The sequence below is a fragment of the Podarcis bocagei genome (assembly GCF_964188305.1).
Source record: "Podarcis bocagei genome assembly, chromosome: 12".
Classification (NCBI taxonomy): domain Eukaryota; kingdom Metazoa; phylum Chordata; class Lepidosauria; order Squamata; family Lacertidae; genus Podarcis; species Podarcis bocagei.
This window is the reverse complement of record NC_138137.1, coordinates 55164598-55181427: the sequence shown is the minus strand read 5'-3', so window position 1 is coordinate 55181427 and position 16830 is coordinate 55164598. Positions and strand designations below refer to the sequence as shown.

Here is a 16830-nt window from a genome sequence, read left to right as displayed (position 1 = left end):
CTCCAGCACCAGAATTCAAAAGCATCCATTCTTCAGCGATCAGCCTTCTTTATGGTCCAGCTCTCACTTCCACACATCACTATTGGGGAAACCATAGCTTTAACTATATGGACCTTTGTTGGCAAGGTGATGTCTCTGCTTTTTAAGATGCTGGGAACAGTATTACCCGAGCATTAAAATTTTGGCTGGATTTTCAGCATTTCAGACTCTCAAATCCATAAATCTTTATGGTATTCTTGAATTTGCATCTTGCCTTTGCTCTACAGAAATCAAGGCAGCGCTGAGAGTTCATCCTCCCCATGATCTTCACAACAGCCTTGTGAGGTAGGTTTGGGTGAAGCAGGATGTGGCCCCAGGACCCAAGCGAGCACCATGCCTGAGTGGATATTGAATAAGCTATATATAGGCCTCTGTGAATGCTTGGGACAAAGCAATATAAATATTATAGTCCCAGCAGGACTTTCATCCTTTAGTGTCAGTTGGCCACTAACAATCATTCCACATATTTCTGAAAACAGAGGGTATTGCCAGTGCTTATGCGTCCAAAATGGTACCACCAACAAGCAAGAGGGATACACCTGCAGCTTTGCGGGTACCCTCAAAGTCTGCTGAAGTACATAAAGGGAATCCTGACTGGCTATTTTGGGGGCAGGGTGTGTAAAAGCAAGAGGGACAGGTAATCTGAAGGAGCATCTCCACCCCCATCATTCTACCCAGACACTGAGGTCCAGCTCCGAGGGCCTTCTGGTGGTTCCCTCACTGTGAGAAGCCAAGTTACAGGAAACCAGGCAGAGGGCGTTCTTGGTGGTGGCACCCGCCCTGTGGAACGCCCTCCCACCAGATGTCAAAGAGAACAACTACCAGACTTTTAAAAGACATCTGAAGGCAGCCCTGTTTAGGGAAGCTTTTAATGTTTGATGCATTACTGTATTTTAATATTTTGTTGGAAGCCGCCCAGAGTGGCTGGGGAAGCCCAGCCAGATGGGCGGGGTATAAATAATAAATTATTATTATGGAGTGGAGTATCCTGAGGCAGGGCGTGGCTGGCTGACCGGAATCCTAAGCAGAAGCGCTTCATACTGCAACATTTTGTTGCTGTTCCCAGCGACAAAACGAGCAGTCAAGTCCTGCTATTATGGTGGAAATGCCAGGAATAGGGCTTATTATTTCAGTATGGGGAAAATATGAAGCCAGGAGCAGGATGGGGAATGAAATTTGAACACAATGAAACTCAGCCTCTGTTCAAAGCTGTCTGGAACAGGCTGCTAAAAGGCTTCTGGCTTGGCGTGATGGGTATAGTGGGCTTCACCTTAGGGACTAGCAGCTTGCCTATTTCCCCATCTGTTCACTTGTAAACAAAAAGTTTGTTGCCAAGGGCCCCATAACACAACTGCACTTGCTCCTGACGAGGAAACGAATCCTGCGTACGGCTGCCCATGGAACAGCCGGTCACTTGAGGGAACACAGCTCAAACAACGATGTACATGTGAATAAATCAATAAATCAAATCAGATAAACCATCCCTGGGGCATTTGTGACTTGGACGGATTTCCTTCTTTCGCACCAAACGTCAGATGCATATATTTGCTGTTTACTCAACTCTGACTTTGCAGTATATTTTTAGCGCATTAATCTTTGCTCCGGATTTAGCAAAGGAGACCAGGGATATGGGTGTGTGTGTGTGTGTGTGTGTGTGTGTGTGTGTGTGTGTGTGTGCAGTCAAGACTATCCCCATGGCTCCTGAGCTTGATTTTAGGGACTTTGAGTCACTCTGAGGCAGAATCTATTTCTCACACACACACACAGTTCCTAAGGCAGCCGGTCCCCAGCTTTTCTGCTGAAGGTCCTTCAGGAAAAGGCTTCCCCGATAGTGAATCACGAAAGCGTCTGCCATGGATCTAGAATTACACTTACAGCTGTTACTCAGCCCCCCTCGTGCCACCCCACCCGCCAACAACAGCCACCCCTCCCCGGCAGGCCAGTTTGTCATATTAAAAGGTGATCGGCTTACATATGCTGCCGAATGGATTCCCTAAGCTCCGTAATGCTGTAGCTATATATAAAAAGCCCCTCTTGCTGTGGAAACTGAGCCACACAGTCAGCTGCGTTGGCAGCAAGTATCTCATATTCTCTGAGCTCCATCTGGGAGCAAAAAAAGGGGGACTTCGGACACTCACGGGTTCAAAGGAGTGGGAAGAGAAGACCTAGGAGGAGGAAGAGACAGGAGTCATGGCCTTGCCGATGGAACAAGCTGAGGAGTTGCGTCTCTACCAGCAAACCCTCCTCCAGGATGGTCTGAAAGACATGCTAGACCACAACAAGTTCCTCGACTGCGTCTTGAAGGTCAAAGGGAGAGAATTCCCGTGCCACCGCCTGGTCCTCGCCGCCTGCAGCCCCTACTTCAGGGCTATGTTTCTCTCGGACATGGAGGAAAGCAAGAAAAAGGAGATCGACTTGGAGGACGTCGACCCAGAAGTCATGGGGAAGATTCTCCACTACATCTACACTTCGGAGCTGGACATCACCGAGCAGAACGTCCAGGACATCTTCACGGTGGCTAACATGTTCCAGATACCTTCCATCTTCACCGTCTGCGTCTCCTTCCTTCAAAAGAGGCTTTGCCTCAGCAACTGCCTGGCCATCTTCAGGCTGGGCTTGATGCTGGACTGCGCACGCCTAGCCATAGCGGCGAGGGACTTCATAAGCGACCGCTTCACCCTCATCTCCCGGGACGAGGAGTTCAACCAGCTCTCTCCCGACGAGCTCATCGCCATCATCTCCACCGACTCGCTCAACGTAGAGAAGGAGGAGACCGTCTTCGAGGTGGTGATGAAGTGGGCCACCGCGAGGGACCGCGAGGCCCGGGCGAAAGCGCTCCCGGTGGTCTTTGAGAGCATCCGCTTCCGACTCATGGACAAAGCTTACTTCAAGGACCATGTGGAGAAGCACGCCTTGGTCAAGTCCAGCCCAGAGCTCCTCAAGAAGGTCCAGATGGTCAAGGATGCCCATGACGGGAAGTTCACGGTGGTGAGAAAGACAACAGGGAAGAAAAAGGGGGAGAAGAAAGCTGGCGACAATGTCATCAACGGAGAGGTAGAGCAAGAAGCAGGAGAGGAAGAGGAAGAGGAGGCGGCTCTCCCAGGGATCTTGAACGACACAATGCGCTTTGGGATGTTTCTACAAGACCTTATTTTCATGGTCAGTGACTCTGGGGCAGTGGCCTATGATCCGGGAGCCAACGAGTGCTATTTTGCCTCCGTCTCTGCTCAGATCCCAAAGAATCACGTCAGCCTGGTCACCCGCGAGAACCAGATCTTCATAGCAGGTGGAATTTACTACAACGAGGACAATAAAGAGGACCCCATGAACTCCTATTTCTTGCAGGTACCACTTGTTGTATTCTTCCTCCTGGCTTTTGAATGATGTACACAGCTTCCTGCTCCTGGGCCAAGAGTCATGCAGTGCTAGATTCCCCTTGGAGTGCGGAGCCGACTCCAGGGTGGTTTAGGTCCAGTTTCAGATGTGCACTGGTTCAAACTGGCCTGACACCCTGTTTTAAGTTTGTGGCTCAGCAGGGATGGTGGCAAGTTCAGAACAATGGCATTGCATCACCTTATATTGCATTACCTAGATAGTTATTGCTTTGTTCATAATCTAACAGTTGTCTGGCTAGATGAGGCAGGAGATCCACATAGCCAGGGGTCCCGCTTCCCCTTTAGCCGAACACAAGTGGGCCCTGCAACAGAAACTTGCAGTATGAAGTGCTTCTGCTGAGTATTCCAGTCACATATTGGGAGCCGAGAAGGTCTCTTAGCAACTCTCAGCATGCTTAGCGAACTACTGTGCCGAAAATTCTTTGCAGGAAGCTATGACTGTTTAAAGAGGGACGTGGGTGGCGCTGTGGGTTGAACCACAGAGCTTAGGGCTTGCTGATCAGAAGGTCAGCGGTTCAAATCCCCGCGACGGGGTGAGCTCCCGCTGCTCAGTCCCTGCTCCTGCCAACCTAGCAGTTCAAAAGGACGTCAAAAGTGCAAGTAGATAAATAGGTACCGCTTTGGCGGGAAGGTAAACAGCTTTTCCATGTGCTGCTCTGGCTCGCCAGAAGCGGTTTAGTCATGCTGGCCACATGACCTGGAAGATGTACGCCGGCTCCCTCGGCCAATAAAGCGAGATGAGCACCGCAACCCCAGAGTCGGCCACAACTGGACCTAAAGGTCAGGGGTCCCTTTACCTTTTTATGACTGTTTAAAATAGTATAGTGCTTTGAGAGCAGGGTGTAAACATGGCCTAGTTCTCCATTGTTCCAGAGGGCAGGACTAGAACCGATGGGTGGAAATGGCAAATGCGGTTGGACTCTGTTTCCCATCAGCCCCAGACACCAAGGATACTAGTCCGGAGTGATGGGAGCTAGAGTCCAGACACATCTGGAAGGCTACAAGTTTCTCGCCCCTGCATTCAGAGGAAGATCCAAATGATGAGATTTGTTGAACTGTGGAAGAGGCTTTCCTTGTCCCCTGAAGGTATAGAAGCAGAGGCTGGATGGTTCTCTATTGGGGAGGCTGCAGCTGCATCCTGCATTGTAGATCCAGTGGCATTGGGCCAGATAACCTCTGGGGGACCTGTCAACTCCATCGTTCTACTGCCCAACCACAACCAAAGCTATATCTCAGTCCTAAAAACCCTAGCAGCAGGGTGAGCGTAAACCCTGCTCAATGCAGTGTGATGTACTTCTGAATAAATCTATACAGCATCAACTCCAACTGATCAAAATTGGGATGCTTGTTTTTTTGGCCCAAACTCTTGCGGGAGTCGGGTGGCGCTGTGGGTTAAACCACAGAGCCTAAGGCTTGCCGATCAGAAGGTCGGCGGTTCAAATCCCCGCGACGGGGTGAGCGCCCATTGCTCAGTCCCAGCTCCTGCCAACCTAGCAGTTCGAAAGCACGCCAAAAGTGCAAGTAGATAAATAGGTACCACTCTGGTGGGAAGGTAAACGGTGTTTCCGTGTGCTGCTCTGGTTCGCCAGAAGCGGCTTTGTCATGCTGGCCACATGACCTGGAAGCTGTACGCCGGCTCCCTCAGCCAATAACGCGAGATGAGCACCGCAACCCCAGAGTCGGCCACGACTGGACCTACTGGTCAGGGGTCCCTTTACCTTTACCTTGCGGGAGTCAGTTGACTTGGGTGAGAGCGAGAGGCCAAAAAACAGGACATTCTGGGATCCAGTCAGAAGCAAAGGTTGGCTTCTGTAATTCCAAGATGTCCTGCTCAAATCTAGATGGCTGAGGGGTATGATAAAGGTCCACGCTCTTTGGAGTCTTCTTCTTCCTGTATAACAGGAGTGGGAGACTTCAGGCCCAGGGTCCAAATGTGACCTTCCAGGCCTTTCTATCAGACCTTTTGGACTTGAGTGCTTTGGCCTGGCTGGAAAATGTCCTCAATCTCTGATGGAACCTCTGGGCTTCCTGGACGGAGGATAAAGGGGTGCGCAGAAGAAACAAGCTGGTTTTGCCTCTGGCCCTGCGGCCCTCAGAAAGTTGTGCAGGTGGGACTGTGGTCCTCAGCTCTGCCCTGATGCTTCTCTGCCTTATCGCTTCTCTGCAGTATGACCACTTGGACTCAGACTGGCTCGGGATGCCTCCCCTGCCGTCTCCGCGCTGCCTGTTTGGCCTCGGCGAGGCTGAAAACTCCATCTTTGTGGTTGGTGGAAAAGAGCTGAAGGAAGGAGAAGAAACCCTGGACTCAGTCCTGTGCTACGATCGGCTGTGAGTGCAAAACAAAGTCATAGAATCATAGAGTTGGAAGAGACCACAAGGGCCATCGAGTCCAACCCCCTGCCAAGCAGGAAACACCATCAGAGCACTCCTGACATATGGTTGTCAAGCCTCTGCTTAAAGACCTCCAAAGGAGGAGACTCCACCACACTCCTTGGCAGCAAATTCCACTGTCGAACAGCTCTTACTGTCAGGAAGTTCTTCCTAATGTTTAGGTGGAATCTTCTTTCTTGTAGTTTGGAGCCATTGCTCCGTGTCCGCTTCTCTGGAGCAGCAGAAAACAACCTTTCTCCCTCCTCTATGTGACATCCTTTTATATATTTGAACATGGCTATCATATCACCCCTTAACCTCCTCTTCTCCAGGCTAAACATGCCCAGCTCCCTTAGCCGTTCCTCATAAGGCATCGTTTCCAGGCCTTGGACCATTTTGGTTGCCCTCCTCTGGACACGTTCCAGTTTGTCAGTGTCCTTCTTGAACTGGGGTGCCCAGAACTGGACACAGTACTCCAGGTGAGGTCTGACCAGAGCAGAATACAGTGGCACTATTACTTCCCTTGATCTAGATGCTATACTCCTATTGATGCAGCCCAGAATTGCATTGGCTTTTTTAGCTGCTTTTTTTCTAGTCGTTGGTTTCAGACTTGGGCCTAAAACATGAGCCAGCCAATACAGACTCCGAAGCAGATTTTGGACGAGGGGCAGTCCACATTATGACCCTGAGGCCATTGTTCAAATTTTGACAGGCAAAACTGTGGGTTGGAGGGTGTTGACAAGCTGCAAGGTGTGCAACCAAGATAACCAAGGGCCTTATGAGGAACGGTTGAGGGAGTTGGGCATGTTTAGCCTAGAAAAGAGGAGACTGAGAGGAGATATGAGAGCCATCTTCAAATATCTCAAGGGCTTTCAAATGGAGCTTGTTTTCTCCTGCTCTGGAGGCTAGGACCCGAACCAATGGATTCAAGTTACGAGAAAGGAGATTCCGTCTAAACATTAGGAAGAACGTTTTGGTAGTGAGAGCTGTTCAACAGTGGAACAGTCTCCCTAGGGAGGTGGTGAATCTTGGACCTTTTTAATGGATGGCCATCTGTCAAGGATGCTTTAGTTGAGATTTTGCATCGCAAGGGGTTGAACTATGACCCTCAGAGTCAATTCCTACTCTACAATTCTATGATTATATGAAAATGGAGATCAAATCGGCCTCAGTTGTGCCTGTCAAAATCAACAAGGGCCTCGGGGTAATAATTTGTCACCCCTGGGATTAGTGTCTTTATTTATTTAAAACATTTCCATAACACACAAACATTAAAAACAAAACAACGTCTGGGTAGTTTGCAGCAGCAGACAACAACCCATAACTTACTTTATAATTATGCTTTAATTGTGTCGCCGCTTTTATTGTTCTATACTATGTCTGCATTTAATTTGTTCCTTGTGAGCCACCCAGAGAATTCGGATTGCGCAGAAAATAGATACAGAAGCCATCCGTTAAAATAGTTAATCACAGCAAAAGGCAGCAGTAGAAACGATTGCAATAGATTTTTTGATATATTTTTTTAAGCACGTCTGAGGTTAAAAGCCTGGGGAAACAGGGAGATATTTGCTTGGTGCCTAAAAGACATTCATGGAAGTGGGGAGAGATTTTAGTATGCTGCTGTGAAAGGAGCAAAGAAATGCAGAAAAGAGGGGTGAAGGGGAGCAATCCTAGAGCCATTTTCCTGGGAGGACAAAGAAGCAAATATGTCAGAATTCCCTCAGTGTCTCCTTTTCTTCAGTTCTCGATGTTAGTTTGCAGATCTTTTTTTTAAAGAAAATTCATCAGCGTGTTCTCCTAATGGGCACATTTATATGCAGTTTTTTTGGAGTAATATACATTTTTTGTATAAAATACCATTTTTGCCCAGCGATTCCCCCTAACGCAACGCATTTCTGGATGTTCTTTTCATACGGCCTGGGGGCCTGGGAAGAAAGCTGAAGGCTGCCTGAAATAATATCATTCTTCTGTCCACCAGGTCCTTTAAATGGGGAGAAGCGGACAACCTTCCTTACCCAGTCTATGGCCACAGTGTGGTATCCCAGAATGACCTCATCTATGCCATCGGAGGCAAAGGAAATGACAAGTAAGTGAGAGCAGTGTTAGAAACAAATATATGAAAGCTAGGAGCTAAATGGCACCTTAAACCGAGGTTATGGGCGCAACAATGGAATGTCTAGGCACAATTTTAAAAAATAACAATAATACAAAGCTGAAACTGAATGAACGGCAGCTAAAATATTATGTTCATTTTTCACATGCTCTAGTAGTCCTCCCCCCGCCCCCTAATATTCTTAAGAGGGTCTCTTCTCCAGTCTTCAGAGAGTAGCTGGAAGCTGAAAAAGGTCTTCCTTTCCTTCCACTCTGCAGTTTTAATCTGAAATCTTAGGCGCGTTTGTTATGTACTGAGCTGAATCCTAGAAAAATAGGATGCAGAATGCAGCAGTCTGATTGGTCCGCAGGAGCCACCCAATCCAGCTCCAGGTGGAAGTGAATCAGAAACCTGATTGGCCTACAGGAGCAGCCCAGAATTAGCCAATCACGCGGGGCCCATTGTGTAAATAATGTATATATAGCTAGACGTTTGGGGGAAAGTTTCATTCATTGCAAATCCCCGTGGTGGGGTGAGCTCCCGTCGTTCGGTCCCAGCTCCTGCCCACCTAGCAGATCGAAAGCACCCATAAAGTGCAAGTAGATAAATAGGTACCGCTTTCTAGCGGGAAGGTAAACGGCGTTTCCATGTGCTGCTCTGGTGCCAGCTCGCCAGACCAGCTTCGTCACACTGGCCACGTGACCCAGAAGTGTCTCCAGACAGCGCTGGCCCCCGGCCTATAGAGTGAGATGGGCGCACAACCCTAGAGTCGGACACGACTGGCCTTCGGGCAGGGGTACCTTTACCTTCATTCATTGCAACTACGGACTGAATAAAGAGCATGAAATTCGCACTCGACTCCAAGTATATTTCAGTGTTCATGTTGAGTTCTGGCACCTCTTTTTCAAGAAAAATGACACTGAATTTGACACAAGAGCTGTTCACATCTGGTTGGTTGGCTGCCATCCATCTGTCTCGGGAGACAATGGAGGAGTGAGCCTTTGAGGGTGCAGTCAAATTGTTGGGAGAGTTACAGCGCCTGCTGTGGCTATAGAGACCGATATGGGAGAGACCTGTTTTGTTGCAGCTGCGGCAGATGACGGTGTCCGGTTGTGCTGCACCTTGTCTCGGTCCATTCACTATCAGAAGCACAGCCAGTGGTGACCAGAAGAGAGAGCCTTTTCTGTGGCTGCTCCCATATAGTGGAATTTGCTCCCCAGAGACGTTAAGACTGGCTCCCTCCTTGTCCTCCCTCTGCCAGCAGACTAGGTAAAGGTAAAGGGACCCCTGACCATTAGGTCCGGTCGCTGAAGACTCTGGGGTTGCGGCACTCATCTCACTTTATTGACCGAGGGAGCTGGCGTACAGCTTCCGGGTCATGTGGCTAGCATGACTAAGCCACTTCTGGCGAACCAGAGCAGCGCATGGAAACGCTGTTTACCTTCCCACCAGAGCGGTACCTATTTATCTACTTGCACTTTTGACGTGCTTTCAAACTGCTAGGTTGGCAGGAGCAGGGACCAAGCAACGGGAGCTCACTCCATCACAAGGATTCGAACCGCTGACCTTCTGATCAGCAAGCCCTAGACTAAGACCTCCCTGTTCAGACAGGCCTTTGGAAACTCAGCTGAAAGATGGTTCTGACCACTGGGCTGCTCTCAGGGAAGCCTGCATTTTCATCACTGGTTCCAAATGTGTTTTGGAGCATTTTAACTATTGCTTTTCAACAGTTTGTTTTTACTGCTCTGTATTTTATAATGTTAGGGACACGGGTGGCGCTGTGGGTTAAACCACAGAGCCTAGGAGTTGCTGATCAGAAGGTCGGCGGTTCGAATCCCTGTGACGGGGTGAGCTCCCGTTGCTCGGTCCCTGCTCCTGCCAACCTAGCAGTTCGAAAGCACGTCAAAGTGCAAGTAGATAAATAGGTACCGCTCCGGCGGGAAGGTAAACGGCGTTTCCGTGCGCTGCTCTGGTTCACCAGAAGCGGCTTAGTCATGCTGGCCACATGACCCGGAAACTGTCTGCGGACAAACGCCGGCTCCCTCGGCCCATAGAGCAAGATGAGCGCCGTAACATCAGAGTCGTCCGCAACTGGACCTAATGGTCAGGGGTACCTTTACCTTTACCTTTATTTTATAATGTTGTTTTTAAACGTCGTAAACAGCCTTGAACCTCAGTTTGGGAGAGAGGTGGGATTATAAAAACTTTAAATAAACTAAACAAACCTCACCCCTGCCCTTTCTACGCCAGGAAGTGCCTGAACACACTCCTTGTCTACAACCCAAAGAAGTTTGAGTGGAAGGAATTGGCTCCCATGAAAACAGCACGATCACTGTTCGGGACGACAATACACAACGGGAAAATTTATGTGGTGGCTGGAGTGACCGATTCCGGCTTGACCAGCTCGGTGGAAGTGTATGACATTGCAGCCAATAAGTAAGTGCCTTGCCTGGAAGCACACAGAATCACAGAATTGTTGGAAGGGACCCCAACGGTCATCTAGACCAACCCCCTGCAATGCAGGAATCACAGCTCAAGAATCCCATCCAATCTCTGTTTATAAACCTCCAATGCAGGAGAGTCCACCAGCCTTCCGAGTTAAGTTTGTTCCACTGTTGAATCGTTCTTAACCCTCAGGAAGTGTTTCCTAATGTTTAGCTGGAATCTCTTTTCTTGCAATTTAAATCTTTTGGTTCAAATCCTCCCCTCCTGACCAGGACTTCCCAGAACTATTGAACCCCGAAGCACATTTCTCACCACCACCACTAAAATTCCTGTGCTGCAGAAGCTTATTTGCAAATTGTGCCAGAATCAGAATTATCAGACAGAGGAGGTTCCCCGTTGCACTCTGCGTGAGTCACTGATCTGTGTGATGCTTACAGATAGAAAGAGGCCTGTTCTGCGCAACTACTCACACAGAGATGCAGCAGGTATACAAACCTTTGGCCAGGTACCTCTGCATTAGGACTAGACAGGATAGTTCAATCCCACCCAGAATTCCCTGTCCAGTGGAGAGTCTCGATGGAAGGAATCTGGACCAGAGGGGTAGTAGGAGTTTGGTGCCCATTGCTTTGTACTTGTGCCCCATTGCATGCCCCATATCTAGTGCTCTTATGCATATAGGGATGTCAGCCAGGGAACATGCAGGCAGAGAGGTCTGCATCCTCACGCTCATCTGGTTTTCTGTGCTATGTCAGGTGGGAAACCTTCCCGGAATTCCCCCAGGAGCGCAGCTCGGTCAGCCTGGTCAGCTTGACAGGTACTCTCTACCTGATTGGAGGCTTTGCCACCGTGGAGACAGAGTCGGGGGAACTGGTGCCAACAGAGCTCAATGACGTTTGGAGGTAAGACGTGCCGACATGGTTCAGCCTCGCTGGCATTCATGGGAAGGAAGCAAATGGGAGATTTCTCATTTATTAAAGGTGTTTTGTTGTGATTGTGGGTTTCTGTGGGTGAGGGTCTGGAGGCGGTTGGAGGATGGATGGCGGCTAACAGATTGAGGTTGAATCCTGACAAGACAGAAGTACTGTTTTGGGGGGACAGGAGGCGGGCAGGTGTGGAGGATTCCCTGGTCCTGAATGGGGTAACTGTGCCCCTGAAGGACCAGGTGTGTAGCCTGGGAGTCATTTTGGACTCACAGCTGTCCATGGAGGCACAGGTCAATTCTGTATCCAGGGCAGCTGTTTACCAGCTCCATCTGGTACGTAGGCTGAGACCCTATCTGCCTGCAGACTGTCTCGCCAGAGTGGTGCATGCTCTGGTTATCTCCCGCTTGAACTATTGCAATGCGCTTTACGTGGGGCTACCTTTGAAGGTGACCCGGAAACTACTCCAGAATGCGGCAGCTAGACTGGTGACTGGGAGCGGCTGCCGAGACCATATAACACTGGTCTTGAAAGACCTACATTGGCTCCCAGTATGTTTCCGAGCACAATTCAAAGTGTTGGTGCTGACCTTTAAAGCCCTAAACGGCCTTGGTCCAGTATATCTGAAGGAGCGTCTCCACCCCCATCGTTCTGCCCGGACACTGAGGTCCAGGTCTGAGGGCCTTCTGGCGGTTCCCTCACTGCGAGAGGCCAAGTTACAGGGAACCAGGCAGAGGGCCTTCTCGGTAGTGGCACCCGCCCTGTGGAACGCCCTCCCAGCAGATGTCAAAGCGATAAACAACTACCTGACATTCAGAAGACATCTGAAGGCAGCCCTGTTCAGGGAAGTTTTTAATATGTGACATTTTAGTGTATTTTTCATCTTTGTTGGAAGCCGCCCAGAGTGGCTGGGGAAACCCAGCCAGATGGGCGGGGTACAAATAAATTATTATTATTATTATTATTATTATTATTATTATTATTATTATTATTATTATTATTATCATCATTATCATTATTATCATTATTATTATCATTATTATTATGAGAGTGCCTATTATACCAGATGATGACTTTTAGCTGTGCTACATAGAACCATAGAATTGTGGAGTCGGAAGGGACCCTGAGGATCATCTAGCCCAACCCACTCCAACGCAGGAATATTCAGCTGCCCCATACAGGGATCGAACCTGCAACCTTGCCGCTATTAGCACCACGCTCTAACCAACTGAGCTATCCCTACTAGCTCTGAACAGTAGATGCCACAGAGCCATGATGATGAGTTGCCATTGATAGAAACACACACACACACACCCTTCTCCATGGAAGCGCTCAGCCCCCTTTTACAGCCACCTTGGCCATCTTGTGGCAAGGAGTTCCACAGATTAATTTTGTGCAGCTTTATGTGGGAGTCCTTGGTTTTGCCCCAACGTGGATCATTGATTTTTATAGTGCGGCCCTCCTTTGCCGCTGCATCAACCATCTCCCCATTTGGAGAGCTCTTTTTGGAGCCGTCGAGACTGACCCTGTTATCTCGGCTCGCTAGCATTTGGGGTTGCCTGAAAACTTAGCTACTTCATGGCAGATTTGGGCTGTCAGAGTATTCCAAGTTACAGGGAGGTAGCCGTGTTGGTCTGTCATAGTCGAAACAAAATAAAAAAACTCCTTCCAGTAGCACCTTAGAGACCAACTAAATTAGTTATTGGTATAATAATAATAATAATAATAATAATAATAATAATAATAATAATAATAATATTTTATGTATACCCCGCTCTTCCCAGTTCAAGAAACTGGGCTCAGGGCGGCTAACAACTAATTTAAAACACTAATTTAAAACACTTAAATTGATGCTACAAAAAACCCAGCATAAAATACGGTGTAAGGCGTTTATAACAATAAAATCAAAAATCAATTTAGGTATGAGCTGAAGAATCCGGTATCTGAAGAAGTGTGCATGCACACGAAAGCTCATACCAATAACTAACTTAGCTGGTCTCTAAAGTGCTACTGGAAGGAGTTTTTTTATTTAGAGTATCAGGCTGCAAATGATACATAACTAATTGCATCCCCCTCCCACACCTGCACTGTGTTTCCTTTGCAAATGGGGTGGAAGAATCTAAACGGCAACATAATTTATGCTATTATGCAAATTGCATAATTCCACCAAAGAGAACAATAATGCAGTTTTGAGTGGCAGGCGAGCAGCAGTGTGATGGGATCAGTGCTGCATGGAGTGAATGCCGGGCAGAACAGAGAACCCCACGGTCTTACATCCTTTCTCCAGATCAGTGATGCACAAATTAAAAAAGCACTGGTCCCAATACATTTCAAAAAACAAAATCTATCTAAAACATGGAGGGAGGGAGTTAAAAGAACATTTCGATGTAATAGAACTTTAGCGTGGAACTTGGGAACTCCCTGCCTTGTGATATCAAGCAGGCTCTGTCGCTGCACTTTTTGGCTCCTGCTAAAACAATCCCTGTTTAGACAAGCTTACCCAGGCAGTGTAAGACAGTAGTGCCTGGCGTGCTCTGGTCCACGGGGTCACGAAGAGTCAGACATGACTAAACAACAACAACAGCAACAATAATAACCCAGGTGCTTAAAAGGGACGCGGGTGGCGCTGTGGATTAAACCACAGAGCCTAGGACTTGCGCGACGGGGTGAGCTCCCGTTGCTCGGTCCCTGCTCCTGCCCACCTAGCAGCTCGAAAGCACGTCAAAGTGCAAGTAGATAAATAGGTAAATGTCGTTTCTGTGCGCTGCTCTGGTTCACCAGAAGCAGCTTAGTCATGCTGGCCACATGACCCAGAAGCTGTACGCCGGCTCCCTCGGCCAATAAAGCGAGATGAGCGCTGCAACCCCAGAGTCGGCCACGACTGGACCTAATGGTCAGGGGTCCCTTTACCTTTACCTTACCCAGGTGCTTAGAAAGCCGAGGCAAGTTTAGTTCCAGTGTTTTAACTTTTGAATGTCTTCAAGTACGGTTGTGGATTTTTCTGGATTTTATAGAATCATAGAATCATAGAATCACAGAATAATAGAGTTGGAAGAGACCACAAGGGCCATCGAGTCCAACCCCCTGCCAAGCAGGAAACACCATCAGAACACTCCTGACATATGGTTGTCAAGCCTCTGCTTAAAGACCTCCAAAATAGGAGACTCCACCACACTCCTTGGCAGCAAATTCCACTGTCAAACAGCTCTTACTGTCAGGAAGTTCTTCCTAATGTTTAGGTGGAATCTTCTTTCTTGTAGTTTGGATCCATTGCTCCGTGTCCGCTTCTCTGGAGCAGCAGAAAACAACCTTTCTCCCTCCTCTATATGACATCCTTTTATATATTTGAACATGGCTATCATATCACCCCTTAACCTCCTCTTCTCCAGGCTAAACATGCCCAGCTCCCTTAGCCGTTCCTCATAAGGCATCGTTTCCAGGCCTTTGACCATTTTGGTTGCCCTCCTCTGGACATGTTCCAGTTTGTCAGTGTCCTTCTTGACCTGTGGTGCTCAGAACTGGACACAGTACTCCAGGTGAGCTCTGACCAGAGCAGAATACAGTGGCACTATTACTTCCCTTGATCTAGATGCTATACTCCTATTGATGTAGCCCAGAATTGCATTGGCTTTGTTTTATCTTTTTTGTAAAGAACTTTGAGCGTCCCCCTCCCCCTTTTCCTTTAAAATCAAGGAATCACGTGCATAAGATTTTATGAAAATCAGTAAACAAACGTTCTGGCGCCTGTGCATTTTACGCCAGTCGATATAAGAACTGTAGGTCCATTCCCCCCATCTTGGTCTCATCCAGTTCTGTTCCTGACTTTTCCAGGTACGACGAAGAAGGGAAGAAGTGGGAAGGTGTTCTCCGAGAGATCCAGTACGCCTCAGGTGCGACCTTTCTGCCCGTGCGGCTCAACGTTCTGCGATTAACAAAAATGTGATTGCATCCCAACATCACTTTTAACTTCCTGCTACCAAGATCTCTTTCTCTCCCTGCCTCCCCAAATTCTCTTTCTTTTGTAAGTCAGTTTTGATGAGTGTCACTTTTTTTGGTTAGGTAAAACATTTTGAAAAACGGTTACATTTGCTGCTTCCTGTCTTATTTACTCGGTTTCGCTAATGAGCACTGGGATAATGAAAAGCCGTAAGACGGGCTGGCATTTGTGCAAGAAATTTGTGGAAGGAAATTTGTGCAAGCAGGCATCCAATCAAGTTGGGCAGGAGTTGGTGGGCAGTTCCCTAAATCTTATCACAGCAACTTCACCCTCTTTTATCTACTGACCTGGGAGGGAGCAGCAGCTACAGAGGAGGAGGAGGAGGAGGAGGAGGAGGAGGAGAAGGAGAAGGAGAAGAAGAAGAGGAGGAGGAGGAGTTTGGATTTGATATCCCGCTTTATCACTACCCGAAGGAGTCTCAAAGCGGCTAACATTCTCCTTTCCCTTCCTCCCCCACAACAAACACTCTGTGAGGTGAGTGGGGCTGAGAGACTTCAGAGAAGTGTGACTAGCCCAAGGTCACCCAGCAGCTGCAAGTGGAGGAGTGGGGAAGAGAATCCGGTTCACCAGATTACGAATCTATCGCTCTTAACCACTACACCAGGCGAGTCGCACAGGGAAGGCAGGTGAGACCTTGAAATCTTGCTGAAACCCAAAGCTACATAGCCCAGCTGTTCTCTGTACCCTGAATACATAATCACCAATTTCCTATTACTGAGGGGCTCCCTGGAGTCTTTTCTGCTTCTACCCAGACAGATGGACGGGGGGGGGGACCTCAGGTGGTGGGTGGGTTAAACCACAGAGCCTAGGGCTTGCCAATCAGAAGGTCAGCGGTTCAAATCCCCGCGACGGGGTGAGCTCCCGTTGCTCGATCCCTGCTCCTGCCAACCTAGCAGTTTGAAAGCACAAAGCGCACGTAGATAAATAGGTACCACTCCGGCGGGAAGGTAAACGGCGTTTCTGTGCGTTGCTCTGGTTCGCCAGAAGCGGCTTAGTCATGCTGGCCACATGACCCAGAAGCTGTACGCTGGCTCCCTCGGCCAATAAAGCGAGATGAGTGCCGCCACCCCAGAGTCGGCTACGACTGGACCTGAAGGTCAGGGGTCCCTTTACCTTTACCTATATCTAGGTATTTTATGTCGATGAATCCGAAATCTGTAGTTGACTTACCTGGCTCAGTGGCTGGTCGTGGCAGTATCTGACGCTTGCGCCTGACGCTTGCTTAAGTGCCCACTGTGTCTTTGCAAGAGAGGAAGAAGGGAACAAGTTTTCTGCGCCCCCATTGATTCTTTGGTTCTGCCTCCTACTAGCTGCCCTGCCCATCACCCCACCAGCTCCAGGGTCCCCCCAGGGCCCCCTCCAGCTCTGCAGCTTTTTGTCTGGTAGCCCAGGGAAGATGGAACAATCTGAAGATGTTCTGGAAATGAGAAGGCACAGGCCCTCTTGACCAGGGGTCAGCAAACTTTTTAAGCAGGGGGCTGGTCCACTGTCCCTCAGACCTTGTGGGGGGCCGGACAATATATTGAAAAATATATATGCATGAATTCCTATGCCCCACAAATAACCCATTGG

The 16830-nt window shown here is 48.6% G+C and overlaps 1 protein-coding gene across 1 annotated transcript; it reads left to right on the top strand.

The window, feature by feature from the left end:
• The first annotated feature begins 2065 nt into the window (after nucleotides 1-2065).
• KLHL40 (kelch like family member 40) lies at nucleotides 2066-15344 on the top strand. Its single transcript, XM_081163677.1, has 6 exons — nucleotides 2066-3384; nucleotides 5602-5762; nucleotides 7783-7890; nucleotides 10147-10332; nucleotides 11094-11240; nucleotides 15093-15344. Exons 1-6 carry the CDS (start codon nucleotides 2230-2232, stop codon nucleotides 15202-15204), a joined length of 1869 nt encoding a protein of 622 aa, XP_081019803.1. The 5' UTR covers nucleotides 2066-2229; the 3' UTR covers nucleotides 15205-15344.
• The last annotated feature ends 1486 nt before the right edge of the window (nucleotides 15345-16830 follow it).

Bases quoted from the DNA above. Each gene is read 5' to 3' on its own strand.
- KLHL40 (XM_081163677.1), top strand. From the start codon at position 2,230: ATGGCCTTGCCGATGGAACAAGCTGAGGAGTTGCGTCTCTACCAGCAA. The intron at 5,763-7,782 runs GTGAGTGCAAAA...TCTGTCCACCAG, and splicing joins GTCCTGTGCTACGATCGGCT to GTCCTTTAAATGGGGAGAAG. The intron at 10,333-11,093 runs GTAAGTGCCTTG...GTGCTATGTCAG, and splicing joins TATGACATTGCAGCCAATAA to GTGGGAAACCTTCCCGGAAT.